This window comes from Diabrotica virgifera, chromosome 4, assembly GCF_917563875.1.
Source record: "Diabrotica virgifera virgifera chromosome 4, PGI_DIABVI_V3a".
In the NCBI taxonomy this organism is placed as follows: Eukaryota; Metazoa; Arthropoda; class Insecta; order Coleoptera; family Chrysomelidae; genus Diabrotica; species Diabrotica virgifera.
Genome location: NC_065446.1, coordinates 108,103,253 through 108,131,062, shown reverse-complemented (window position 1 = coordinate 108,131,062; position 27,810 = coordinate 108,103,253). Strand labels below are relative to the sequence as shown.

Below are 27,810 nucleotides of genomic sequence, written 5' to 3'. Positions count from 1 at the left end.
AAAGACCCATCCAGAGTTATGATGCCAAAAAAAAGAAGACGTCATCCATCTGGGCGTGATGACGTAAGCGACTATTTTTTTAAATGAGAATAGGGGTCGTGTACTAGCTCATTTGAACGGTATGGGACGTTTCATCGCCGCCGGTTCATCGTCGCCGTTTCGATGCCGCCGGTTCATCGCCAGTCCATTTCATCGCCAGTTAGTCAGTTGATTTTGTATTATGGGAGATGACACGACACGACGTTAAATTCAGTTCAAAACTTATGACAATTAAAAAGATAAAAAATATTATTATATTTACAGTTCTACTTCCCCTAAATTTTTGTAAATATTTTGGGTTCTTTTCGAATTTAAGAAACAGTTTCTCTTGGTTGGAAATGTTGACCGTGAAATAATTTAAAAGATTATCAGTATTAATTGCACAAGAGCTCTAAAATAATTGAATTTTTCCCGAGTGACACTTTGACAGTTTTAATTTCACAAGCCGAAGGCGAGTGAAATTATGTCAAAAGTGTCACGAGGGCAAAAATTCTATATTAATTTTAGAGATCGAGTGCAATTTGTTGCGATTATTTCATGAACAAAACTGTCCAAAACCAAAATTTTATTGTAATTTATTTATGTAAGTACAAATTAGTACAATTAAACACACAGTTGTTATAAATATTTTACGGTTGAAGAAAGTCACCACTTTTATAATTTTTAAAACATTAATTGTCATTAATGTCACTGAATGTATTTTTTCGTAGCAACGAAGGGAATCTGACGTAATATATTTGACGACTGGAAATTATCAAAAATTATCGATTTAATTTAGATTTCTGTAGCTTTCTATTGGTCAGAATCTCCTATGAATGAAATAATCATTATAATATATTTTATATTATAAAAGTTTAAAAGTCTATTAAAAGATTAAGTATGGCAACGGGAATGGTCATATCTCGAATTTCCTAGAATTCCTGATTCTAAAAATAAATAATAAATGTAACTGTCGAAAATTCGGAAATATATCAGATACCTATTAACTGACTGGCGATGAATCGGCCGGCGATGAATAGGCCGGCGATAAACTGGCGGCATCGAAACGGCGGCGATGAAGTGGCGGCGATGAAACGTCCTAGACCCTCATTTGAAAGGTTATTCAATTATCTATGCAGTAATATAAACATTAACATCATTATTTATACAGGATGTCCAAAAAATTTTTTGAAATATTAATTAAACAATTAATTTAATTAAAAAATTTTTTTGGACACCCTGTATAAACAATCATGTTAATGTTTATATTACTGAATAGGGAATTGAATAACCTTTCAAATGAGCTAGCACACGACGTCATCACGACAATATATATGTCAAAAAATCGTAATTTAAAAATTGAATAAGTTTTGCATTTCACATTTTTTTCTAATTCTGTAAATAAAGCAGTTTACAAGGGGATCAAAATATAGTGAATAACCCTGTACATTCATTGGGGCCGACCGACCGGCTCTGTCCCGTCAAACAGCTGACCGACTATAATAACTTTTATTTATATTCAATTTAGAATGTATGTACTGATTTTCAGCCTTAGTAAATGGCAGTCAAGCTGTCAAGCCGTCAGTACCACCTGTTCTAAGTTTCGCTTGACCGACCGCAGTATTTTTCTCTACACAATCACAGTAATCAACTGTGAAATAACTAGCTTTAGTAAATTCAGAGAAATTTTGTAGCGCTGCCTCTTGGACTATAAGAAGAAAAGAGTATCGAGGCGAAGAAACATCCGACAATGGACAGGGCCAAATTTTGAACAGCTGAAGACAGAGAAGTGTATCTATGGAATTATGGTGGCCTAATATTCATCGAGGAGAGGGCACTTTAAGAGGAAAAATTCATAACTTTAAACAGTCTTATTCTTACCCTGTATGAAACCATCCAGTAGATTCTTTAGCTTCATTCGTTTTCTCGATATCTCCATAATATCCCGTCATCACCGAGTATCCTCTTATGCAAAGTTCCCCAGGTACTCCTCGCGGTACTATGATCCCTTCCGAGTCAACAATTTTAATCTCTAAATGCTCTTGTAAGTATCCAACAGTTTTTGTTATTTTATCTTCTGTATCTCCATCTAAAGACTGAAAAGTGGATCCTGTGGTTTCAGTTAAACCGTATATTGACTAAAAATAAAATACTTGGTTTTTAAATAAATTTAGTCTGTCTAGAAAATATCCGGAATTTTATATTTTTCCTAATTTTAATAGATTTCCCTTTTGTAACATTTAAGACAAAAGTAATGCATCAAGTAGGCTGTGCCGATAGTAGGTTATCGACAAAATCGCATTACAACACCATCTGTCAAATATTGTTGTTTGTAAACAGACTTAAGATTTGTGAAATAATGTCGCAAGTAGAAAAAAGAAAAGTGGTGGAATATTTGTATAGAAAAGGGTGTCCGAAACGTTAAAAAATTAGTGCAATTGACTGATCTCGGAAAAAGTGCAGTGTATGAGACAATAAAGAGGATAAAAAATGGCATAGATATGAGACATAGACCAGTTTCGGGTAGACCGCGTAAGATTCGCGGAAACAATTTAAATGCTTTAGTGGCTTTAGGACGACAAAATCCGCCCCTAGGGTTTCGAAAATTAGCGAACAGATTTGAAAATCAACGAAGAATAAAAGTGTGCCCAGAAACTGTCCGCATGTCACTGAAAAAGCAAGGCTACATATCAAGGAATCCAAAAACAATCCCTACAATGACACATCTGCAAAGGCAACGAAGAATAGATTTTTGTCAACGTTTTCGATAAGATAATTTTAATAATGTCTTTATATTTGATGAAAGTTGTTTCCAGCTTTTGTGGTTTTCTTTCGCAGGGGTGGCGTTTTCAGCAAGATAATGCAAGATGCCATACTTCTGCTTATACTCAAGGTTGGATGCAAGAACACCAATTTGGCAACAATTTTGTGGCCAGCAGCATCTCCAGATCTTAGCCCCATTGAAAACATATGGGGACTGATGAAGATTGAAGTAGAACGAGCAGCGCCACGAGATAAAGGTTTGATTCGGTCAGTTTTACAGTTCTGGAACACCATTACCGAAAGTTATGGCCTTGACCTAGTTTCGGGTGTACCTGGACGTTTAGTTAAGTGTTTAGATTTAAATGGAGGTTGTATAAGTAAATGAGATAAATTATTTGTTGAAATTTTATATTTCAAGTGATAGAAATAAATACCGTAAAATTATAATTCTGCTTTCTTTTTTCCGGATACTTTCTAGACGGACTATACTTGTTATTAATCCATAGTTTGTCAACGTTTAAGGGTTAAAATCACCTCGAAGAGACATTGCTTAACTCTCCAAAAATCCGACATATCTTCTCCAACTTTATTATATAGATAATTTTATTAAATAGTATAAACCACCCTGTACATGAGTTTAATTTATGTAAAGATATCCCAAAAGGTTATTTTAGGCCGTTAATGCTCCATAACATATACATATAAACCTTGAAAAAGTACCCACTTTGGTTCATTTATGTCTCTCTTATCGCCAATTGCCAATGATATCAAAACAAAATACATCATTACGTTTCTTCCTGTCTGTTTTTACGAATATGCAACAACAACTCAAAGTCATTCTCAAATTGTAAACAACAACATTGTTTGTTGAAACAGTTGATTTGCGATTTTAATTCTTTTTACCTTCTCCTTCAAGTGCCATCTCCGCGGCGGATGTCGGCAAGCATCATAGCTATTCGAATTTTAGAGACGGCTGCTGTGAAAAGTTCATTTGATGTACATCCGTACCATTCTCTCAGGTTGCGCAGCGACGATATTCTGCATCTTCCTATGCTTCTTTTCACTTGAATCTTTCCCTGCATAATCAATTGGAGCTACTTGTATCTCTCTCCACGTGTAATATGTCCGAGATATTCCAATTTTCTTGTTTTGATGGTATTTAAGATTTCCATTTCTTTATTCATCTTTCTCAGAACCTCTTTGTTTGTGACGTGTTCTGTACACGATATTTTCAGGATTGTTCTGTACACCCACAGCTCAAATGATTCTAGTTTATTCATTGATGCAGCATTTAAGGTGCAAGCTTCCATTCCATAAAACAAAGTAGAGAAAACCTAGCTTCTAGCCAACCTAACTCTTAGCTCCAACTTCAAATCTCTTGTGCAGAGCACTTTTCTCATTTTGTTAAAATTTGCTCTAGCCTTTTCTATTCTGACTTTGATTTCCTGTAAGTAATCTCCTGTGTAGTTGATCATTGTTCCAAGGTATGCATATTGGTCGACTCGTTCGGTATTGGATCCGTTTATGAAGAGATTCACATTATTTCTTTGAGTTTTTGATATTCTCATAAACTTTGTCTTCTTGACGTTCATTGTTAGACAGTATTCTTGCCCAAACTCCGCTATTCTGGTCACCAGCCTCTGAAGATTCCCAATATTTTCAGCTAAGATGACAGTGCCACCCGCATATCTAATGTTGTTGATGGGAACTCCATTTACCTTTATTCCAGCTGTTTCACCCTCAAGAGCTTTTTTCAAGATCTCTTCCGAGTAGGCATTAAAAAGAATTGGCGACAACACGCATCCCTGTCTCACTCCACGTCTGATTTCAATTTCCTCTGATAGCTGATCGTTAACACGTAGTTTTGCTCGTTGTTTACAATATAAATTACATATAATCCTGAGGTCATTGTAGTCTATCTTCTTTGATTCCAGGACATGCATTATTTGTTCATGTCGTACTTTTTCTAATGCTTTATTATAGTCAATAAAACACGCATATCTTGATTGACGTCCAGGCATCTTTGTATAAGTATGTTAAGTGAAAAAAGAGCTTCACGAGTTCCTAGGCCTTTTTTTATTTATAACAGCATCAACCACTTTGGGTTATTAGCTGTACAATAATTAATAATGGTTACTTAAACCTAATACATAGTATTTTTGGTTATTAAATATGTTCACAGTTAAGTAACAATATCATAATTTACAAATTAGAAATGTGATTTACAAAATGTTAACAGTGGTTACAGTTTGATTAAATCATTAATGTGTTTCAAATAAATTGTAAGCTTAAAGTGTGGTCTTAAGACTGCTTTTAGACTGTTAGGCATTGAGTGTTTTCCCGTTTGTTTATCACTTATTTTTTCTTTAAGTAACGGTTTGTATTCGGAAACAGACACTAAGTTCACTATCACTGAAAACGCACTGTGTATTGCTTCTCTGGTATGAAAAACTGCATTTTTCGTTTCCTTGAAGTCTAATGTGTGATGGAACCCATATAAAGCCTACTTGCTGCCTCGTGTTCTTTAGGAAATGTAATTGTTCTTTTATTAAAATACTTATAGGATTAATTGTATATCACTGTTTTATCGTATATAATGCCCTGAGAGAGTCGGTAATTATGACAGATTTTGGAAATTTTTGAGTACGAATATAAATGAGGGTTTGCATAATTGAATATAGTTCTCCAGAGTAAATACTGCAAGTGGAAGATAATTTAAATTGTAATATTATAGTGTTCGAATCTATAACTGCTGATCCGACACCATCAATAGTTTTGGATGAATCTGTTTAAATACGACAATGATCTGGGAAAGAAGCAAGTATGTTGAGAAACAATTGAATAATTGTTGCAAGGGTGGTATCAAGCTTATTGTATTCAGAAAGAGTTAGATCACATATTTTAGGACAAAAGTTTCAGGGCGGAGAAGTGACTGTGTTTGTCTGATCAAAAATTTTGGGAATTAAATATTAAGGAGACAGAGTTATCTTTCTAAAGGGGGTTAGAAACCGTTAACATTCCATTGAAGAATCGGATCGAAGATTTTAATTTATTTCTTGGATTATAGGATGACTTGCAATATGAAAATCTTATGGATGACTTTCAATAGCAACTTTAGCACATGTGACATCAAGCTAACGGTGCGGTAGTCGCCGCATTCTCTGGCGTTTTTCTTTTTAGGGAGACAAATAAAGATTGACGTTAACCATTCTTTAGGTAATGTGCCTGAGCTATAAATTTTGTTCAATAGTATCACTAAAGCATCAATATGCTTGCTCCTTTATAATTTTTAGAAGGTCGATAGGAAGCATGTCAGGTCCTGGGCTTTTTCCGTTCTTCATTGTTTTTAATGCGTGGATTATTTCTTCTTTTGTAATATCTGACCTATTTCTCCTGAAGTAAGTTCTACGTGTTCCAGGTCCCCTCTTTCATCATCGAACAGTTCGTCGATGTATTCTGCCCAACGTTGTACTTTCTCATCGGTCTGTGTTATAGCAAACCCGTGTCTATCCAGAAGTGCACCAGTGAGATTTTGTTTTCTTAGTCCAGCCATTTCTTTGACTTTCTTATGAAGATTAAATAAGTCGTATCTTTTTTTGAGGTCCTCGATCTCTTTGCATTTCTCTTCAAAGTGTTTTTTTTTTGCATGCTTTATCAACTTCCTTATCTCGTGATTAATCTCCCTGCATTTATTGTTATCTTTGTTCTTATATTGTCTCCGTTGTTCCATAATATTCGTTATCTCGTCAGTCATCCATTCCTATTTTCTCTTTGCGGAAGTCTTTAGTATTTTTTTACAAGGTTCTACAGGGTGATTGATTAGTAGGGTAAAGCTCAATAGCTCTGCTATAGTAATAGATAGCAATAAAAGTTAATAACAAAATTTTAGCCACCTTTAAGCTTCACATTACAAAATTAGTTAGAATGTTACAGGGTGTTCGATAACACAGTGGCAGACCTAACTTTTGTTTTTTTAAATGGAACACCCTATATTTTATTTTATATTCGAAATCCTGTTAACCTCTCCATCACAAAAATATAAAGGTTTGTAATGTTATACAGGGTAATTACAAAGTTATAACCAATTTTGTATGAAAATCGTAACAAGTTCAACTCCCTGTATAAATAACAATAAGCAAAACAGCAATGGTTTAATAATGCCATATTTTTTTATTTATTGTCAAACTTTTTAAGAACTATTGATATTGCTAATTTTCTTTATATCAAATACAGGGTGAGTCAAAACGCAAGTACATTATTTTCTCAGTAATGTTAAATGGAATACCCTGTATTTTATATCATTATTGAAAAGTAACATTAACGTACTTTAAATTTTATATAACATTCCCTATGCCCAAATTTATTAATTTTTGGAGATATTTTCATTTTTCAGAGCAAATTATTTTAGGTGTTTATATTTAACTAAATTTTAAGTAAGCCATGACTGAATTGACAATTGAAGATTACCGATCTATCAATCCGGTAATCAATGTAACACTGTAGCAAATAAAGAAATAAAAATAATTTATTATAAATTATATATAATTATTATATATAATAATTATTATATAATTTATTATAATGTATTATAGTAATACATTTTACAAACAAAAACACAACCACTACATGCAACATTTTTTAAACAATTAAAAACTATCTTTTTATGTAAATGCAACAAATAAAGAAAGAAAATTAGTAATAAATTTTATAAAAAACACACAAACACAAAATACAATATTTTGTGAAGACAATTAAACACTACTTTTGTATGTAAATGTAACAATGTAACAAATAAAGAACGAAACATTAATTATCAGTAATACATTTTGCAAAAAAACATGTTTGAAAAAATTAGAAGCTACTTTTAATAAAATACTTTTAATATTTAATTACATGAGGTGTTCAAAATTATCTCCTAACACATTTATATACGCCTAAAAACGATCATTGAATGAACTACTTACTCTACGGAGCTTTTGTAAATTAACACATCGAAATACACTTTGTGTTCTATTTTTCATCTCATCCCTTGTTGTTGGAGGTATTTTATAAACTTCATTATTAACGTAACCCCAAAAAAATCAGTCCAGTTTATTAAATTCTGGTGATTTAGGTGGCCACGCTACTGGTCCATTGAAAAATGAAAATATCTCGAAAACTAATCAATTTAGACATAGGGAATGTTATCTAAAAATTAAATTACGGTAATGGTACTTTTTAATAGTGATATAAAATACAGGGTGTTCCATTTAAAATTACTGAGAAAATAATGTACCTGCGTTTTGACTCACCCTGTATTTGATATAAAGAAAATTAGCAATATCGACCATTCCTGAAAATTTTGAAAACACGCTAAAAAATATGGCATTAATAAACCATTGTTGTTTTGCTTATTTTTATTTATACAGGGAGTTGAACTTGTTACGATTTTCATATAAAATTGGTTATAACTTTGTAGATACCCTGTATAACATAACAAACCTTTATATTTTTGTGATGGAGAAGTTAACAGGATTTCGAATTTAAAATAAAATATAGGGTGTTCCTTTAAAAAAACAAAAGTTTGGCCTGCCAATGTGTTATCGAACTAATTTTATAATGTGAAGCTCAAAGGTGGCTAAAATTTTTGTTATTAACTTTTATTGCTATCTATTACTATAGCGGAGCTATTGAGCTTTTACCCTACTAATCAATCACCCTGTAGTAGGCAATGTTTTAGTCGCTTCCAGTGCTCGTCAATATCATTGATGTCTATGTTCAGCTTTCTGCAGTTCATATGCAGTTCGTGTTGAAGGCATTCTTTTACGTTGGGTTCTTTAAGCTTGCTTATATCTATTGTAGCGGGGTTTAAATGGGGTAGTGATGCGCATCATAAGGTGTTGCTTCCAGATAACACCTCTAGCCTCTCCTACTCAATTCCTATCCTCACCTCCAAGAAGTGTGATCCGGATCACACGGGTGAACCCCGGTAAACCTGAGCAACCCTATTGGAGACTGGGTAACCAACCACAGTGGAAGGTGGGGTCAGGGCTGACGAGGAAGGGAGAAATGGTCCTCCGAAAAGGGGGTTGGGCATGAGGCTAACTCCCTCATCTCTTAAAAAAAACTATTGTTACGAAATCTCGAGATAGAAAAGCCGGACTGAATTCAAGACGACGACCCAGGCACCGAACCAAGGACAATGATTTAAAAATCAGTACTTGGAATGTAAGAACGCTGTATAGGACAGCGGGACTAAAGCTGCTCCAAGATCAACTTCTAAAATATAGAATAGACATTGTAGCCATTCAAGAGACGAGATGGACAGGAACCGGCATTATGCAGTAAAAAGAACATGATATCTATTACAGCTGCAACCCCAAACCGACATGAGTTCGGAACCTCGTTCCTAGTATCAAACAAAAATAAAAAATTTAATTATTGGTTTTAAAGCCATAAATGATCGGTTATGTATCCTTCGAATAAAAGGAAAATTTTTCAACATATGCCTGATCAACGTGCACGCGCCAACCGAGGAAAAAGACGAAGAAATTAAAGATCAATTCTACGAAGACCTTGAAAGAGCATATTATAACTGTGCCAAAAACGATATTAAAATAATCATTGGAGACATGAACGCCCAGATAGGAAAAGAGATTTGCTACCAAGATTATATTGGTAAACACAGCCTTCATGACGTTACTAATGACAATGGTTTAAGACTTATTAGTGTGGCAGCTTCCAAAGATTTAATTGTGGGAAGTACATGTTTTAATCATAAAAATATCCATAAAGCAACTTGGATATTACCAAATGGAAATACCACAAATCAAATTGACCATGTTATAATTGACAGAAGGCACTTTACAAACCTAATGGACGTGAGAAGTTACAGAGGCGCAAATATTGACTCAGACCATTTCATGGTAGAAGCCAAGTTACGACAAAGAATTTCCAATGCCAAGAAAGAAAGGGGCATTAGACAAGTAAAATATAATTTACATATGCTAAAAAACGAAAACATAGAGGAACAGTTCCAGTCAAATATAAAAGAAATCCTAGAACACACCTGGGCAATCGACCAGTCAAGCACGGAAATGTGGAACAACTGCAAGGAGGCTCTGAAATTAGCAGCCGAAAGCACCTTGGGAATATCCCGAACCCAAGAAAGAAACGACTGGTTCGACCAAGACTGCAAAAAAATAACAGATGAGAAGAACGAGGCATTTAAGACCATGCAACAACGGAAAACTAGGACAACAATAAATAGATACAAAAACTTAAGAAGAGAGGAAAAACGCATACACCGAAAAAAGAAACGAGACTCAGAAAATGACATATTAGAACGGCTTGAAAGCCATATGAGTCAGGGAGAAGCAAGAAAGTTCTACCATCAAATAAATACTATTAGAAAAGGATTCAAACCGAGAATCAATTATTGCAATGACAAGGAAGGTAACTTACTTACCAACAAAGATGATATCCTGTTACGATAGGTAGGGCACTTTCAAGAGTTGCTGGAAGGGGACCCTACTAACAACATAGAGCTGGAATACCGAAATGAGGAGCTCGTGGAACCCCCCTCGGTAGAAGAAGTGAAAATATCTATTGAAAAACTAAGGAACCACAAATCTCCAGGCAGCGATGGCATCCCAGCAGAGTTATTTAAGCACGGTGGAGAGCAGATCACCAAGGTGATGCGAGAAATTGTTTGTAAAATTTGGTCTGAGGAGCAAATGCCTGAAGAATGGAGTTTAGGCTTAATATGCCCGTTACACAAAAAGGGAAACCAACTGGAATGCAATAATTACCGCGGAATAACTCTCCTAAATACAGCATACAAGATATTGTCAAACATTTTACACGAGAGATTGAAGCCCTATACCGAAACGTTTCTAGGAGAATATCAGGCAGGATTCAGGCGCGGACGTTCAACCATTAACCAGATCTTTACACTACGACAGATCCTCGAAAAAGCGCAAGAGTTGATATGTACCATATTTTTGTCGATTTTAAACCGGCATATGGCAGTGTCTTAAGACCAAGTCTTTACAATGCTATGAATGAGTTGGGAATTCCAAAAAAACTCATATCTATGATAAAAGTGACAATGGCGAAGATGCTATCAGCAGTAAAAATTCAAAACGACTCGTCAACCCCATTCGAAATACATAAGGGGTTAAGGTAGGGAGATGCGCTGGCGTGTCAGCTTTTTAATGTAGCCTTAGAAAAATTTGTACGAGACGCTAATTTAGATAGCAGAGGAACAATATTTAATAGATCAGTCCAAATTCTTGCATATGCAGATGACGTGGACATTATAATAAGAACCAGGGCGAGAACTGCGGAAATCCTAACCGATCTAGTAGCAGCAGCAGAACTAATGGGGTTACATATAAATCAAAATAAAACAAAATTCATGGCGGCCAACACCAACACAAGAGCTGGAAATGTTGATGCAGATCTAATCATCAATGACCAAAACTTTGAAGCGGTCAAAGAGTTCATATATCTAGGGACATCGGTTAACCCCAATAATGACACATCTGAGGAAATAAAAAGGCGAATAATAATTGCAAACAGGTGTTATCATGGTCTATCAAAAATCAAAGTACTTATCTAACAAACGTCTGTCTCAAAAAACTCGTATAAGGTTGTATAGAACATTGATAGTCCCTGTTCTCACATATGGTTCAGAGGCATGGACGCTAACTAAAACAGATGAATCCGCTCTATCAATTTTTGAAAGAAAGGTACTACGCAAGATATTCGGAGCGGTTTGTGAGAACGGAATATGGAGGCGTAGATATAACTTTGAACTGCAGAATATCTACAAGCAAACGTTTGGTGGAAAAGATATTATCACTATAATTAAGCGAAATCGCCTGCAGTGGGCAGGACATGTAGCCCGAGCCCCTGAATCGAACATGATAAAAAGGTTCTAACAGCTCAACCCGTGGGAATGAGAAGACGGGGTAGACCAAAATTGAGGTGGATGGACGGGGTAACACAAGATGCCGAGAAGATCGGAGTCGGCAACTGGAAAGTGCAGGCAAGGGACAGAACAGAATGGCGTAGAACGCTTGAGAAGGTCGAGGCCCTCTAAGGGCTGTAGCACCATGATGATGATGATGATGATGATATCTATTGTAGCAATTTTCGGATGTCTTTTAATATTTTTAAGTGTGAGTATAATTTTGGCGATAAGTGGGTTGTCATCTGAGGCCACGTCTGCTCCGGGATATGTTTTCAGGGCTTTAAGGCCATGGGTACATAATTCGCAAATATTTTACGGCTATCCCTACCTTTTCTGTCTTCACATGGCAAATTACCTGTAGTAAAATTCACACTGGTATGGATATGTAAATATTACCTTGGATCACAGAATATATCTTGATGTGTTCTCTGCTTGGATCTTCCATAAATAATACACAATAAATAACTTTTTATAAAGTTCACTTCTTAAATCACTTATTTATCAAATACACACTTCTTCTTCCTTAAGTACCGTGTCCAAATTTTTAGGCGTGGGTAGCTTCCATAACAATTTGCCGATATCGTTCTCGATCTTGTGCGGCATGTAATAATTGATCTTTTGATAAGCCAGTCCATTGGCGAAGGTTTCGGAGCCATGAATATTTCTTCCGACCATTTCCTCTTTTTCCGTAGATCTTTCCATTGAGTATTAACTGCAGCATCCTGTATCTGCTACCTCTCATTATATGCCCCAGATATTCAAGTTTTCTCTTTCTTATCATCTTCGTTAAATCACCTTGGCCTTGACTTACTCAGTTTAAGACTTCTCTGTTTAAAATGCGTTGAATCCAAGATATCCTGAGCATTCTACGATACGACCACATCTCAAAGGCATCTAATTGGTTCATCATGTTAACCTTAATGATCCAGGTTTCACATCCATATAGTAATACAGCATACACATAACATTTTAGGAACTTGATTCTTAGTTGTAAGTTCAGCTGAGAGTTGCTCAGAATAGATCTAAATTTCATAAATTGCAATTTATATACAAGTTTTAATTTCTTCTTCCGGATTTAGTGTCTCATTTATCCAACATCCTTCTTCTTCTTCAGTGCCTTATCCGGTCCGGATGTTGGCGATCATCAAGGCTATCATTGTTTTGTTGACTGCTCTGCGAAACAGCTCCGCGGAGGTTATCCCAAACCATTGTCGGAGGTTTTTCAACCACGAGATACGACGGCGTCCCGGTCCTCTCCTGCCAAATATTTTGCCCTGTATGACGAGTTGAAGAACTCGATATTTTTCTTCGTTCCGCATCACGTTGCCAAGGTACTCAAGCTTACGTTGTTTTACTAAATTACATTACCAACAACTAAATTATCCAACATCCTAGGTATTTAAAATGGTTAACTTTTGTTATTGGTTCATCACTGACAATTAGTTGCATAGTGCTGATATAAATACATTATATATCAATATTATTTAATCAACAACTTAAAATATTCCCGATTCATGTCAAATATTAAAATTATCACTGATTGTCACTGTCTGACTGACAATAATATGCTGACAATATTCTACTCGACTGAGTGCGTTGTACGACAAAGGTAGATTTGGAAAATATTACCACGGAGATTGTGTTCAGTTTTTCGAGTCCTGGAAAAACCAATAAATATTTTTGAAAAATTTAAACGCAGAATGAAATAGTAAATTATTACCGAGGGCCGAAAGTATCTTAGAATAAATAAAAAGTTTATTTTGAATGAAATATTTGAAATTAAAAATCACACTAAATTTTCTCTTAGTTTTTCACCCCTGTAACTTATTAAACTAAACATTATAAAAGTTCGGCCCTTTCTAATAAAGTAATCCGATATAAGGTCGATTTGCACCGATCAGTTTAATGGATAAAAATTATTGGATATTAGTATAGTATAGTTGATTCAAAAGATGGCATAACCCAGACATCCAAAGTGAAAGTTATCCTTCAACACCAAATTGTTCTATATGGTCCGCACAATGTCAAGAAAAAAGTCACACTGGGGGGAGGGGAGGGGGAGAAATCGGTAAATTCGTAGTTTTTTAAATTTTTCGCCAATATTTCTAAAACTATGCGGTTTACCATGAACAACCCTCTATACAAAATTGTTCTACATTAAATTTGAAATAAAAAAGGCCTGATGCATAATCTTTCTAAAATGAATGGTTCCAAAGTTACGAAGGTAGTATAGTATAACTGGTCCAAAAAAAGGCCTAACCCAAACATCCAAAGTAAAAGTTTTCCTCCAACACCAAAATGTTCTATATGGTCCACATATTGTTCAGTAAAAAGTTACACCATTTTGAGCGTCCAGTTTGGGAGGGAGATGGGAGAGAAGCCGGTAAATTAGTAGTTTTTTTACGTTTTTCGTCAATATTTCTAAAACTATGCTTTAACGTAAACAATGTTATATACAAAAATGTTCTACATGAAATTTAAAACAAAAAATGTTCGATACATAATTGTTATAAAATCAACGGTTCCAGAGTTACGGAGGGTGAAAACTTGAGGTTTTCGATACTTTTTATATTTTTTGGCAATATTTATGATATAACTATACCAAAAACCCAGACATCCAAAGTGAAAGTTATCCTCCAACACCAAATTGTTCGATATGGTCCACATAATGTTCAGAAAAAAGTCACACCATTTTGAGCGTCGGGTTTGGGGGAGAGAGGGGGGAGAAATCGGTAAATATAAAAAGTATCGAAAACCTCCGCACTTCACCCTCCGTAACTCTGGAACCGTTGATTTTATAACAATTATGTATAAACCTTTTTTGTTTTAAATTTTATGTAGAACATTTTTCTATAGAACATTCCTTACGCTAAAGCATAGTTTTAGAAATATTGACGAAAAACATAAAAAAAAACTACTAATTTACCGACTTCTCCCCCCCCCCCCCCCAAACCCGACGCTCAAAATGGTGTGACTTTTTTCTGAACATTATATGGACCATATAGAACAATTTGGTGTTATAGGATAACTTTCACTTTGGATGTCTGGGTTTGGGTCTAACTATACCATACTATATGTAATTTAGCATGTTAACAATTACAAAAAAACAAGGGATGCCCGACCTAATCTTGTTCTAACTATAATTAATTATTAACTAAAAAATTACATTTTTTTATGAATTTAAAAAAAAAATCCGGCCCGGGCAGATATTATTTCAGATTTATTTCATCATTCCAAACAAAAAAGGACTTTTGTAATTTTTATCTAAAGTTGATCGTTTTCGAGTTATAAACAATTTAAAATTGAAAAAAAAATACGAAAGATGACAATTTTCAAGGCTCAAAAACACAAGTAAAAAATATCATTTTTGTAATCATTAAGTACATAAATTCAAGTTCAAACCTTTTCCTATCAGGTCTCGATAAGCATTTTAGCCATGTTTTATTCTAAAACATATTTTTTAATTATTAAAGAAAAAGGTTTCTTATGGGGAGAAGAGCATTAACAACTAAAAAAACAATATTTGGAAATGAAATAAGTCCAAAAGACTTATCAAGAACTGATAGAATAAGGTTTGAACTTGAATTTAGGTACTTCGTAATTTCAAAAATGGTATTTTATACTTTTATGTTTTTGAGCCTTGAAAATCGTTATCTTTCGTTCTTTTTTCAGTTTTAAATTGTTTATAACTAGAAATCGATCAACTTTAGATAAAAATTACAAAAGTCCTTTTTTGTTTAAAATGACCTAAACAATTTGAAATAATATCTGTTTGGGTCGAAAACTGTTTTTTAGAATTTATAAAAAAAATGTCATTTTTTAATTATTAATTATGTAATTATAGTTAGAACAAGATTAGATCTGGTAACCCTTGTTTTTTGTAATTGTTAACATGCTAAATTACATATCCAATAATTTTTATCCATTAAACAGATCGGTGCAAACCGACCTTATATCGTATCTTAGACTAATTATTTCATTATCGTTCAAAATAATCTATTAAAGAAGCATTTTGATTTGGCATGTTGCTAACACAATTAAATCACAATACACAAAAATAATTACAATTAGTCTGGGCTGATTATCGGAGAATAGGCCATTTTTGGGAAAAGTTATTTACCAGCAATTTTATTGCTGGAATCGAATTATAAGATCCTATATATTAATAATATAGGTATGCAAAGTTCTCAGATAGTGTGCTACTTTTTTTATAAACAAAATGGCGCACGAAAATCGTGTTTTTTTCAATTATTGCTCTATAACTCCGAAAATTTTAATTTTACCAAAACTTTAACAAAAACATTCAAATAAAAATTCACCGCGATTAAATTCTGCATAGAGACGTGTTTTTCCCGATCTACTCCGATGAAAATTTTCCTCGGAAAATGCGGGTTTTCCCAACAAAATCTTTAATTTTCAAATAAAGTTTTAGATAAGTAATTATCTACCCATAATTAAATAATTTGGTAACTTAAAAGCCTTATTGGTTTAGATTATAGTTCCAGAAGCTGGTGAAAATTAAACGAATATTTTAGCCACAATTCAATTGTTAATTAATAATTTATGGTCGCAATAATAAACAAAATAATTATGATACACTGATTAAATTTTGAAATCTTATAAAGATTAGATGCCTATTTAACATTTTGTCGACAAAATATAAATTTTTTTATTTTTTTGCATAATCTTTAAATGTTTTAAAAAAAATAGTTATAAACAAATTAACGTTTCTCAGAAAGTTTTTATTATATTATAATTTTAAAAAATAGCTAAAATGCGCATTTCAAATATCTTGAAACTGAATGCTTTAAAACTTTTTTGTAATCATTTGCAAAAATATTATGAAACAGCAAAATAAACATACCATTACTAGGGTGTTTATAATTTTTTTTAATTCTTTCTTAATTAGATTCTTTAAAATACAAACTAATTATTTACAAAAAAATATCGATTATAAGTTTAATGGTTATATTTTAATTAAAGATTATAAATATATTTTTTTGTAATTTACACGCGCGAAAGTAGAATAATACAGTACTGTAGCTAAAATTTTCACTCGGAGCGACGACCGGCGGCCACGCCACGTACACTTTTAATAAATAATGTATGCTGCGTGTCAGTCGCTTCGAGTGAACATTTTAGCTCCGACTCTGTATCAGGCCTACTTTTGCACTAAAAATTACAAAAGAAAGTATTTTTAATCTTTGATTAAAATATAACCATTGCACTAATTTTTGACATTCTTTGTGAGTAATTAGATTGTACCATAGACTCACTTTTAAGCTTTGAAACAATTAAAACAAATTATGAACAACGGAGATCGTATATTTATTTTGCTGTTTCATAACTTTTTTGCAAATGGTTGGAAAATTTTTTTAAAGCATTCATTTTCAAGACCTGTGAAATACGGATTTTAAGTATTTTTAAAATTAGAATATAATAAACAATTTCTGAGAAATGTTAATTTGTTTATAACAATTTCTTTTTAACATTTAAAGATTATGCAAAAAAATGAAAAATTTATATTTTGTCGATAAAATATTAAATAGGCATCACACCTTTATAATCTTTCTAAGTTTGATCAATGTCTCATGATTATTTTGGTTGTTATTGCGACTGTAAATTGTTAATTATCAACTGAATTGTTGCTAAAGCATTCGTTTTATTTTCACCGGCTTCTGAATTTATAATCTATACCAAGAAAGCTTTTATTTCACCAAGCTATATAATTATTGATAAATAATTACTGGCCCAAAAAAATTATTTGAAAATTCGAGATTTTGTTGAGAACCCCACATTTTCCGAGGAAAATTTTCATCGGAGCAAATCGGGAAAAACATGCCTCTATGTAGAATTAAATTGAGGTGAATTTTTATTTGAGTGTTTTTGGTGTAAAGTTAAAATCTTCGGAGTTATAGAGCAATAATTGAAAAAAATACAATTTGTCGGCGCCATTTTGTTTATAAAAAAAGTAGCACACTATCTGCTGACTTTGCATACCTATATTAATAATATATAGGATCTTATAATTCGATTCCAGCAATAAAATTGCTGGTAAATAACCTCTCTTTGTACTTTACTAATTAGACCAGCGTATTATAACTATTTTTTTTTTCAAAATTTAAAGATTATGCAAAGAAAAGAAAAATTTATATTTTGTCGATAAAAATTAAATAAGCATCTCATCTTTATAACCTTTCTAAGTTTGATCAATGTCTCATGATTATTTTGGTTGTTATTGCGACTGTAAATTGTTAATTAACAACTGAATTGTGGCTAAAATATTCGTTTAATTTTCACCAGCTTCTGGAACTATAATCTAAACCAATAAGGCTTTTAAGTTACCAAATTATTTAATTATTGGTAGATAATTATTTATCTAAAACTTTATTTGAAAATTAAAGATTTTGTTGGGAAAACCCGCATTTTCCGAGGAAAATTTTCATCGGAGTAGATCGGGAAAAACACGTCTCTATGCAGAATTTAATCGCGGTGAATTTTTATTTGAATGTTTTTGTTGTAAAGTTAAAATTTTCGGAGTTATAGAGCAATAATTGAAAAAACACGATTTTCGTGCGCCATTTTGTTTATAAAAAAAGTAGCACACTATCTGAGGACTTTGCATACCTATATTATTAATATATAGGAGCTTATAATTCGATTACAGCAATAAAATTGCTGGTAAATAACTTTTCCATGAATTTTGCTAATTAGCCCAGAGTACAATAGTTTTTAAATTAAGCTATATTTAATATTGTTCGTCCGCTCTAACTTTTCCCATGCGTCACGATTTGTTTTCAAATAAATTAAGTCAAAACCTAAAGTGAAACGAACGTCGATGTGTATATACATTTTGTATACTGTATACTATATACTACACACATTGGCGTACGTTTCACTTTAGGTTTTGACTTAATTTGTTTGAAAATAAGTCGTGACGCATGGGAAAAGTTAGAGCGGACGAACAATATGTAGGTATTTATAAAAACAGTACAGTTTTTTAAAGCTATTTATTGTGAATCAAGTTGTATTCGAAATGAAGTAAAAATGTAGCAACACTGAACTGTCATACCAGTAGCGTACGATTGTCTAATATATTTAAATAAAATAATTATTATTTTGTGGAGTATTTAACTTAAACGATTGTTTCATAAGATTTATATTATTAATAATACAAAATGTTTTAAATGATTACGTTTTTCTTATTATAAAACAATGTTGACACTTATGTAATATCGGCCAGTTTCGTGTGAGTGTCATATAGCTAGAGAAATGTCAATTACATATAAAGTTGATGTTTATTTTCGTTACAAATATTTCGGTGTATTATTAAATATTTCGGCATGAAATTAAAACCCATTGACATCATTAATTAGAATAAATAATTATGGATATTCTTTGTACAGTAAACATAAAACAAAGAAAATTATTTGACAGGTAGGTAATGACGTTAACGTGGCCATGATGAAAAGTCACATACTAATGTTTCGGCAGTCTTTTGACGTTAGAAATTTCGACCTACGTAAGCGTGCTGTTGTAGTAAAAAGACTATATACAGTCGGAAAAATGAGAGAATAGGGCTTTTCATGGATTGTCATTTGTTTCGAGCTTCTGTCATGTGTCGTCTAATATTAATATAACTACGTCATACGTTATTGGTACAGTAAAACCTGTGTTGACGGCCACCTGTCAAAACCGGCCAACTGAACTAGCCGGCCAGTTTCAAAGTTCCCCAAACCAAAATTTGTGGACTACAAAACCTGGTATTAGCGGCCACCTTTTTATATCGGCCAAAAGTTCTGTCATTTTTAGGGACCGTGATTGACAGGTTTTACTGTATAACCAATGATACAAACCAAAGACGTATGACGTAGATATCTTAATATTAGACGACACATGACAGAAGCTCGAAACAAATGGCTGTGAATGAAAAGCCCTATACGATCTGAGCTTCGCTGGTGCCGCTCTTAGCGGATTACTAGACTTAATATTTACAACGCAAAAAAGTAATTAAATTGTAATCGATTTTTTAAAGATTTTGCTAATCATTTTCACGTTCTATTAATGAAATATTAATTTCTTACTTCGGATACTTTCCCAATTATCGTGTAGATGGTGCTAAGATTAATTTATAATTACATATTACGAAATATTAAAAAAACTTAAATTCAGTATTTAAAACGTAAGTATATTTAAGGTAAAAATATACACCACAGCTTTGACCAACTAATAGGTTTGTTCTAGCATCAGTTTCAAGCGGTTTGAAACGATCACCGAATAGTCAACCAGCGCGAGCAGAGGAGATAGCACTGGTGACTGTATTATGACCTCTCACTGACCAACTGTTTGCTGACGGTTTCTGACTAGTTTGACTGTTTGCTAGAACAAACCTAATATTATTAAAAGCTTACAGACTTGTCACTACTGGCGCTCGCGAATTTTTAATTATCCCCTCTGCCTACGAGCTCATAGCGTATACGGCTTTTCATTCACAGTCATTTGTTTCGAGCTTCAGTCGTATGTTGTATAAACCGTGTATATTAATAATTATACACAGATTATACAATATATGACAGAAGCTCGAAACAAATGACAATCGATGAAAAGTCCTATACCCATGAACTATCACATCAATCACTTATTAGGTATTTGCTGTCATTTTCTATAACAAACGTTTGTTATTTATGGAAAAAGACAGCAAATACAAAATAAGTGATTGATGTGATCGTTCATGGGTATAGGGATAGGGCTTTTCATCGAGTGTCATTTGTTTCGAGCTTCTGTCATGTGTCAAATAATATTAAAATATCTACATCATACGTCTTAGTTCAGAAATCCACTGCGCATCCGCTAGGAAAAATGTTTCGATTCGGATTTTTTGCACAATCTTACTCAAAAAGGACCCCTTTTAACAAATTTTCATGTTGCCAGGACCAAAAGTGGGTCAAACATTTTTTAAACGTTTTTTTTTGTCCTAAAATAATTTTTTTTGCACGGAACAAAGTTTTTTTAGGTTTTTTGGATCATTCCAAACAGAAAAAGTCTTAGTGACTTTTCTCTAAAGTTGATAGTTTTTGACATATAAGCGATTAAAAATTGAAAAATTGCGAAATCGGCCATGTTTAACCTTCAATAACGATGTGAAAAACTGAAAATTTGAATGTTGCCAAGGTAGGCTGATATTATTTAAACATCGATTGATGAAATCCCGAAAAGTTTTTTGCAATACAATATTCAGAACTCCTTTGTTTTTTAATTGATAATCAAGCGTGCGCGACACTATTTTCCACCGACAGTAAGGTGCAAATGAAAGGAATAAATTCGTTATTTCGTAAACCGGCGAATTTAAGGAAAAATCCCGAAACAGGTCGATTTTTATTTTTAAGTTATGATATTGCGGCATATATTAAATATGGTATACTAGTGACGTCATCCGTCTGGGCGTGATGACGTAATCGATGATTTTTTTAAATGAGAATAGTGGTCGTGTGGTAGCTCATGTGAAAGGTTCTCGAATTCTCTATTCAGTAATGTAAACATTTACATAATTATTTATACAGTGTGTCCAAAAAATTTTTATTAAATTCAATTATTTGACAAAAAAAGAAGTAGAAGGAGACCCTGTATAAATAATTATATAAATGTTTATATTACTGAATAGAGAATTGAAGAACCTTTCAAATGAGCTAGCACACGACCCCTATTCTTATTTCAAAAAATCATCGATTACGTCATCACGCCCAGATGGATGACGTCACTAGCATACCATATATGCCACAATACCATAACTTAAAAATAAAAATCGATCTGTCTCGGGATTTTTCCTTAAAGTCGCCGGTTTACGAAATAACGAATTTATTCCTTTCATTTGCACCATACTGTCGGTGGAAAATAGTGTCGCGCAGGCTTGATTAGCAATTAAAAAACAAAGGAGTTTTGAATATTGTATTGCAAGAAACTCTTCGGGATTTCATCAAGCGATGTTTAAAGAATATCTACCTACCTTGGTAACATTCAAATTTTCAGTTTTTCACATAGTTTTTGAAGGTTTTCACAATTTTTAATCGCTTATATGTCAAAAGCTATCAACTTTAGACAAAAGTCACTAAAGACGTTTTCTGTTTGGAATGATCCAATAAACCTAAAAAAAACTTTGTTCCATGCAAAAAAATAATTTTAGGAAAAAAACAAAAAAAAAACGTTTAAACAACTTTTGACCCACTTTTGGTCCTGGCAACATGCAAATTTGTTAAAAAGGGTCCTTTTTGAGTAAGATTGTGCAAAAGATCCGAATCGGAATATTTTTCCTAGCGGATGCGCAGTGGTTTTCTGGACTATCTTTGGTTTGTATCATTGTAAAATACCAATAAGAGTATAGTATCCCTATTCCACGAATATACGACTGTGTTGGATTATTTCGACAACGAATATTTTATTGTGCAAAATATGAAGAACGAAAATAAATTGCAAATTACATTGCTGTTTATTGGAATAAGTATTAGAGCCATTTACTTTCGTACTTCTTATGTTGCACACTGAAATATTCGTTGTCGTGATAATTTAAAACAGTCATATGTTGGTGGAATGAACTTATATAACTAAATCCAAACCCAGACATCCAAAGTGAAAGTTATCCTTCAACACCAAATTGTTTTATATGGTCCACATAATGTTTAGAAAAAACTCACACCATTTTGAGCGTCGGGTTTGGGGGGGAGAGGGGGGAGAAATCGGTAAATTCGTAGTTTTTTAAGTTTTCGTCAATATTTCTATACAAAAATGTTCTACATTAAATTTGAAACAAAAAAGGTCGTATGCATAATCCTTCTAAAATGAACGGTTCCAAAGTTACGCCAAAGTTACGGAGGTAGTATAGTATAATTGGTACAAAAAAGGCCTAACCCAGACATTAAAAGTAAAAGTTTTCCTTCAACACCAAATTGTTCTATATGGTCCAGATATTGTTCAGTAACAAGTTACACCATTTTGAGCGTCTGGTTTGGGGGGCAGATGGGGCAGAAATCGGTAAATTGGTAGTTTTTTTTATGTCTTTCGTCAATATTTCTAAAAATATGCTTTAACGTAAACAATGTTCTATACAAAAATATTCTACATCAAGTTTAAAACAAAAAAGGTCCTATACATAATTGTTATAAAATCAACGGTTCCAGAGTTACGGAAGGTGAAAAGTGGAGGTTTTCGATACTTTTTATATTTGTTGGTCAATTTATAATATTTTTACGGATTGAAAGAAATTTTCTTTATCATGATTTGCTATTTCAATGGCCGATGGTATGTTAGTGATAAGCCCTTGAAGAAACATCAACCTCACCACCCAAAATCATCATCAATTGCCCAAAAAAATATAAAAAGTATCGAAAACCTCCATATTTCACCCTCTGTAACTATGGAACCGTTGATTTTATAACAATTATGGATAGGACCATTTTTGTTTTAAATTTTATGTAGAACGTTTTTGTATACAACATTGTTTACGTTTAAACATAGTTTTAGAAATATTGACGAAAAACCTAAAGAAACTACTAATTTACCGACTTCTCCCCCATCTCCCCCCCAAACCGGACGCTCAAATGGTGTAACTTTTTACTGAACAATATGTGGACCATATAGAACAATTCGGTGTTGGAGAAAAACTTTTACTTTGGATGTCTGGGTTAGGCCTTTTTTGACCAATTATACTATATTACCTCCGTAACTTTGGAACCCTTCATTTTAGAAGGATTATGTATAGGGCCTTTTGTATTTCAAATTTAATGTAGGATATTTTTGTATACAAGGTTGTTCATGCTAAACCTCATAGTTTTAGAAATATTGACGAAAAACATAAAAAACTACGAATTTACCGAATTCTCCCTCCTCTCCCCCCAAACCCGACGCTCAAAAAGGTGTGACTTTTTTCTGAACATTATATGGAATATATAGAACAATTTGGTGTTGGAGGATAATTTTCACTTTGGATGTCTGGGTTATGTCATTTTTTGAATCAATTCTATCATACTATAACGTATGACCTAGATATATTAATTTTATGTGACACACGACAGAAGTTTGAAACAAATGACTGTGAATGAAAAGCCCTATTCTTTCATTTTTCCTACTGTATCTGCATTATCATAATGCCTCTATAAATTTCTACTTGGACCTTCTTCTTAGGGTGCCTGTCCGTTCCGAACGTTGGCGATCATTCTGGCTATGATGACTTTGTTAGTTGCTATACGGAATAGTTGAGTTGAGGTCTTTCTATACCATGCTCTCAGGTTAGCAAGCCAGGATATTCTTCTTCGTCCTGGGGTCCTTTTTCCTTCAATTTTACCTTGTAAAATGCACTGGAGTAGCTGGTATCTGCCTTGATTTCTCATTATATGCCCTAAGTACTGCAGCTTACGGCCCTTCACGATGTTGACTAAATCTGCGGTTGTGTTCATCCTCCGTAGTACTTCTTCATTGGTGACTTTGTCTGTCCATGGTATTTTCAGGATCCTTCTGTACAGCCATAGCTCAAAAGCTTGAAGTTTCGATAGAGTTTCCGCCTTCAAGGTCCACGTTTCTACTCCGTATAAAAGCACTGAGTACACGTAACATTTAAGGAGCCTTATCTTTGTTTTTAGAGTGATGTCATGGCTCTTGAACACAGAGCTCATAGTCAAGAATGCACTTTTTGCCTTTCCGATGCGACATTTAATCTCTTGAGTATTGTCCCACGACTCATTGATTATAGTGCCCAAATAGTTGTATTGTGAGACACGTTCAATTCTCATTTGGTTCACATACAGATTTACGCCAGTTATGTTTTGCTTGCTGATGATCATTAGCTTGGTTTTGCTGGTGTTTATATCTAGTCCATATGTTCTACTGGTCTCAGTTATTTTATCCATTAAGTTTTGCAGCCCTTCTATGGTATTGGAAAACACTATTGTATCATCTGCATATCGCAGGTTACTGAGCTTGACTCCATTTATTGAGATGCCTTCATCAATATCTTTTAGAGCCTCTTCAAAAATGTGCTCTGAGTACAGATTGAATATCAGCGGTGAAATTAAGCATCCCTGTCTCACTCCCCTTAAGATTTTGATCTGATCTGTATATTCTCCATCTATTCGGAGCACTGCTGATTGATTCCAATACAGGTTAGCTATTATTTTCAGGTCTCTTCCGTCAATCCCTGTCCTCTTCAGCACTTCCATCATTTGTTCATGTCGGACTCTATCAAAAGCCTTTTTGTAGTCAATCAGGCATGCAAAAACATCACAACTGACATCTCTACATTTCTGAAACAACACCTGCACACTAAATAAAGCCTCCCTTGTACCAACGGCGTTCACAAATCCAAACTGATTGGGCGCAATTTGTTCTTCGCATTTTCGGTAAATTCTATTATGGATGACTTTTAAAAACAGCTTGAGAAGATGGCTCATTAGGCTTATGGTCCTATAGTCTTCACAAACTTTTGCTCCTGGTTTTTTGGGCAACAGTACAAACTCAGATTTGAGCCACTCTGCTGGTATTTTTCCTGCCTTATATATGTCATTAAATATTTCAGTTATTATTTTTATTTGTGCTCCATCTAATAGCTTTAGCAGTTCTGCAGGTATTTCATCAAGTCCCGGTGCCTTTCCATCCTTCATTTGTCTGATGGCTGTGGTTACTTCTTCCGGTAGGATTTCGGGACCTGAATTATCTTCAATGGTGGGTTCTTTTCCTGCTCTAAGGTCGTGGAAAAGTTTCCCCAAGTATTCTTCCCATACTTTCTTTTTATCTTCTTTGGTTATGGCAAGATTGCCTTCATCATCTGTTATTTTTCCGCTGCTGCGTTTTCGGAACTTCCCAGCTATTTCCTTCACCTTTCGATGGACATTGAAATTGTCATATCGACTCTGATACTCCTCTATTTCTTGACATTGTTCTGTTTTTTGTTTCTCTTTTGCTTCTCTTATCTTTCTTCTGACGATGTTATGTATTCTTTTATATTCTTTGAGATTTTCTTTGTTCTTTTTTCTCTGATCCATAAGCTCGAGTATTTCATCGGTCATCCATGATTTCCGTTTCTCTGTATCTTTCTTCAGATGTTGTTCTTTTATTTCTCTCACTGTTTCTTGTATGATGGTTAGACTTCCATCTATAGTTCCTGCATTTCTGCATTTTAGCATCTTTGTATTGAGGTTTTCACTCACCCTCAGTTGAACATTGGGATCTTTCAGTTTTCTAATATCATACCTCTTGATCGACCAGCAACCTAAAAATATAGAGTCCCCATCACTGAAATTGTATTAGTAATTTCATATGTACATGTCTCTATTGTACACTGATAATCATGATATTTGATTTTTTGTATTCAAAGCTATTACATACTAGCACAATAAAATAAAATAAAATCAAAATGTAATTCCGTACAGGTTGGAATAATTTTTTTATTGAAATTTAGATCAAAACAAAAGATATTTTCAAGAAAGTATATGATTCATATGAGGGGATCATTGTTTAATAATTAAAAATTGGTAATTTTTGCACAAAATTTACTTTTTTAACTGCTGCGGCAGCTCTAGTTTCTATTACGGATTTTACAATTTTTTTCTGCAAAGATGAAGAGACATGTAAATCAAAACTGAAAAATAAATTTCCAAAAAAAAAATATTATTTGCAATATAAATAAGCACTATAAAATATTTTGTTTTACAGAAAATTTGCGCTATGATATCGCTATAAACTGACAAAAAAATTGGTTGATAAATATTGAGCAGTTTATGAGATATTTAACTTGTTTATAAAAAATTACCATTTTTTCAATTGCAAAAACGCGGTTGTTGCAGATAGAGTATACAATCTTTTAAGGTCTCATTTTTGTTCTTTTATGTATGTTTTCGATAAATGTATTGACAAATTAAAATTTTGATTAAACACCCCTTCAAAATGGCGTTTGAAAGTTGGTGTAGATTGTTTAAAACTTGTTTTTTTAGTAACATCACCGGGATTAAAAATTTTCAAATTATTTTTTGATATTCGTGTTTCTGGTAGTTTTTGACACACTTACAAAAGAAAAAAAATTCTAGATCCATTTTTTGCCGAGATAGATTTTCCAAGTTTGAAAATTTATAATTTGCTTATTTATTAATATTAACATTTTAAAGTGCGTGAGTACATATTATCAACCCTACTACTTAACAATGTCATTTATACATAGAGTTAAAATGTATGAATAGTTTAAAAAATAATGATTTTCGTAGCGACCTTAGCTGAAAACTGTTTTCATGAAGAGTGGTGCAGTAGTACTTTGCAATATCTTCGTTAATAATGAACCAAGTTCAATGTTTTTTTTAGTTTATGGTAGCTTATTAAAATACTAACATCTAAATGACACTTTTAACAATAAATATTCGTCAATTTGTGATAGATAAAATTGACACAAAAGATTTTTTATAAAAAAAAATAAAAAAAATAATACTGAATTAGCATTAAAAATTTGTTAGACTTTTTCTTTGTACAATATTAAAATATATACAGCCTGTTCCAACGAAAATTTGACCTCCTCAGAAACTCAGAAACCAAGAGCTTCTTCAGAATTATAAAAACACGTCAATTTTTAATGGAAGGGGGACGAATTTTCAATACAAATTTATTATAAATTAGTTAAATCCAAAATGATCCTTAATGTTATTTCGCGAATTAAAAAAAATAGAGGGTCCTGTAGAGAAAACAAATACCTTTCAAATGATGTGCCACTCGACTACACTTGCTACGTAAAAAAACTGGGGGGCTGATGCGAGACAGGGACAGGGGGACGAATTTTGCATGAAAATTCGTCCCCCCTCAACACAAATTGACATGTTTTTTTTAATTCTGAAAAACTCTTGGTTTCTGAGTTACTGGAGTGGGGGTCAAATTTTCGTTGGAACATTCTGTATGTATTATTCATTAATTTTTTTAATCTTTTTAACATGTAATACATTAAAAATTCTGTATATATTTGTTAATTTTTATTCACTTTTATACAAATGCTTATATAGAGGTTGTCCTACATTTTTTTATATATTATATTTTGTATTTCTCGACACCTT

The 27,810-nt window shown here is 33.2% G+C and overlaps 1 protein-coding gene across 1 annotated transcript in view; it reads right to left on the bottom strand.

The window, feature by feature from the left end:
- LOC126883100 (medium-chain acyl-CoA ligase ACSF2, mitochondrial-like) overlaps positions 1 to 27,810 on the bottom strand; it is a 131,853-nt gene that overhangs the window by 5,884 nt on the left and 98,159 nt on the right. The window contains exon 7 of the mRNA XM_050648342.1: positions 1,900 to 2,156. Coding sequence (XP_050504299.1) covers positions 1,900 to 2,156 — 257 coding nt within the window. The remainder of the gene's footprint in view (positions 1 to 1,899; positions 2,157 to 27,810) is intronic.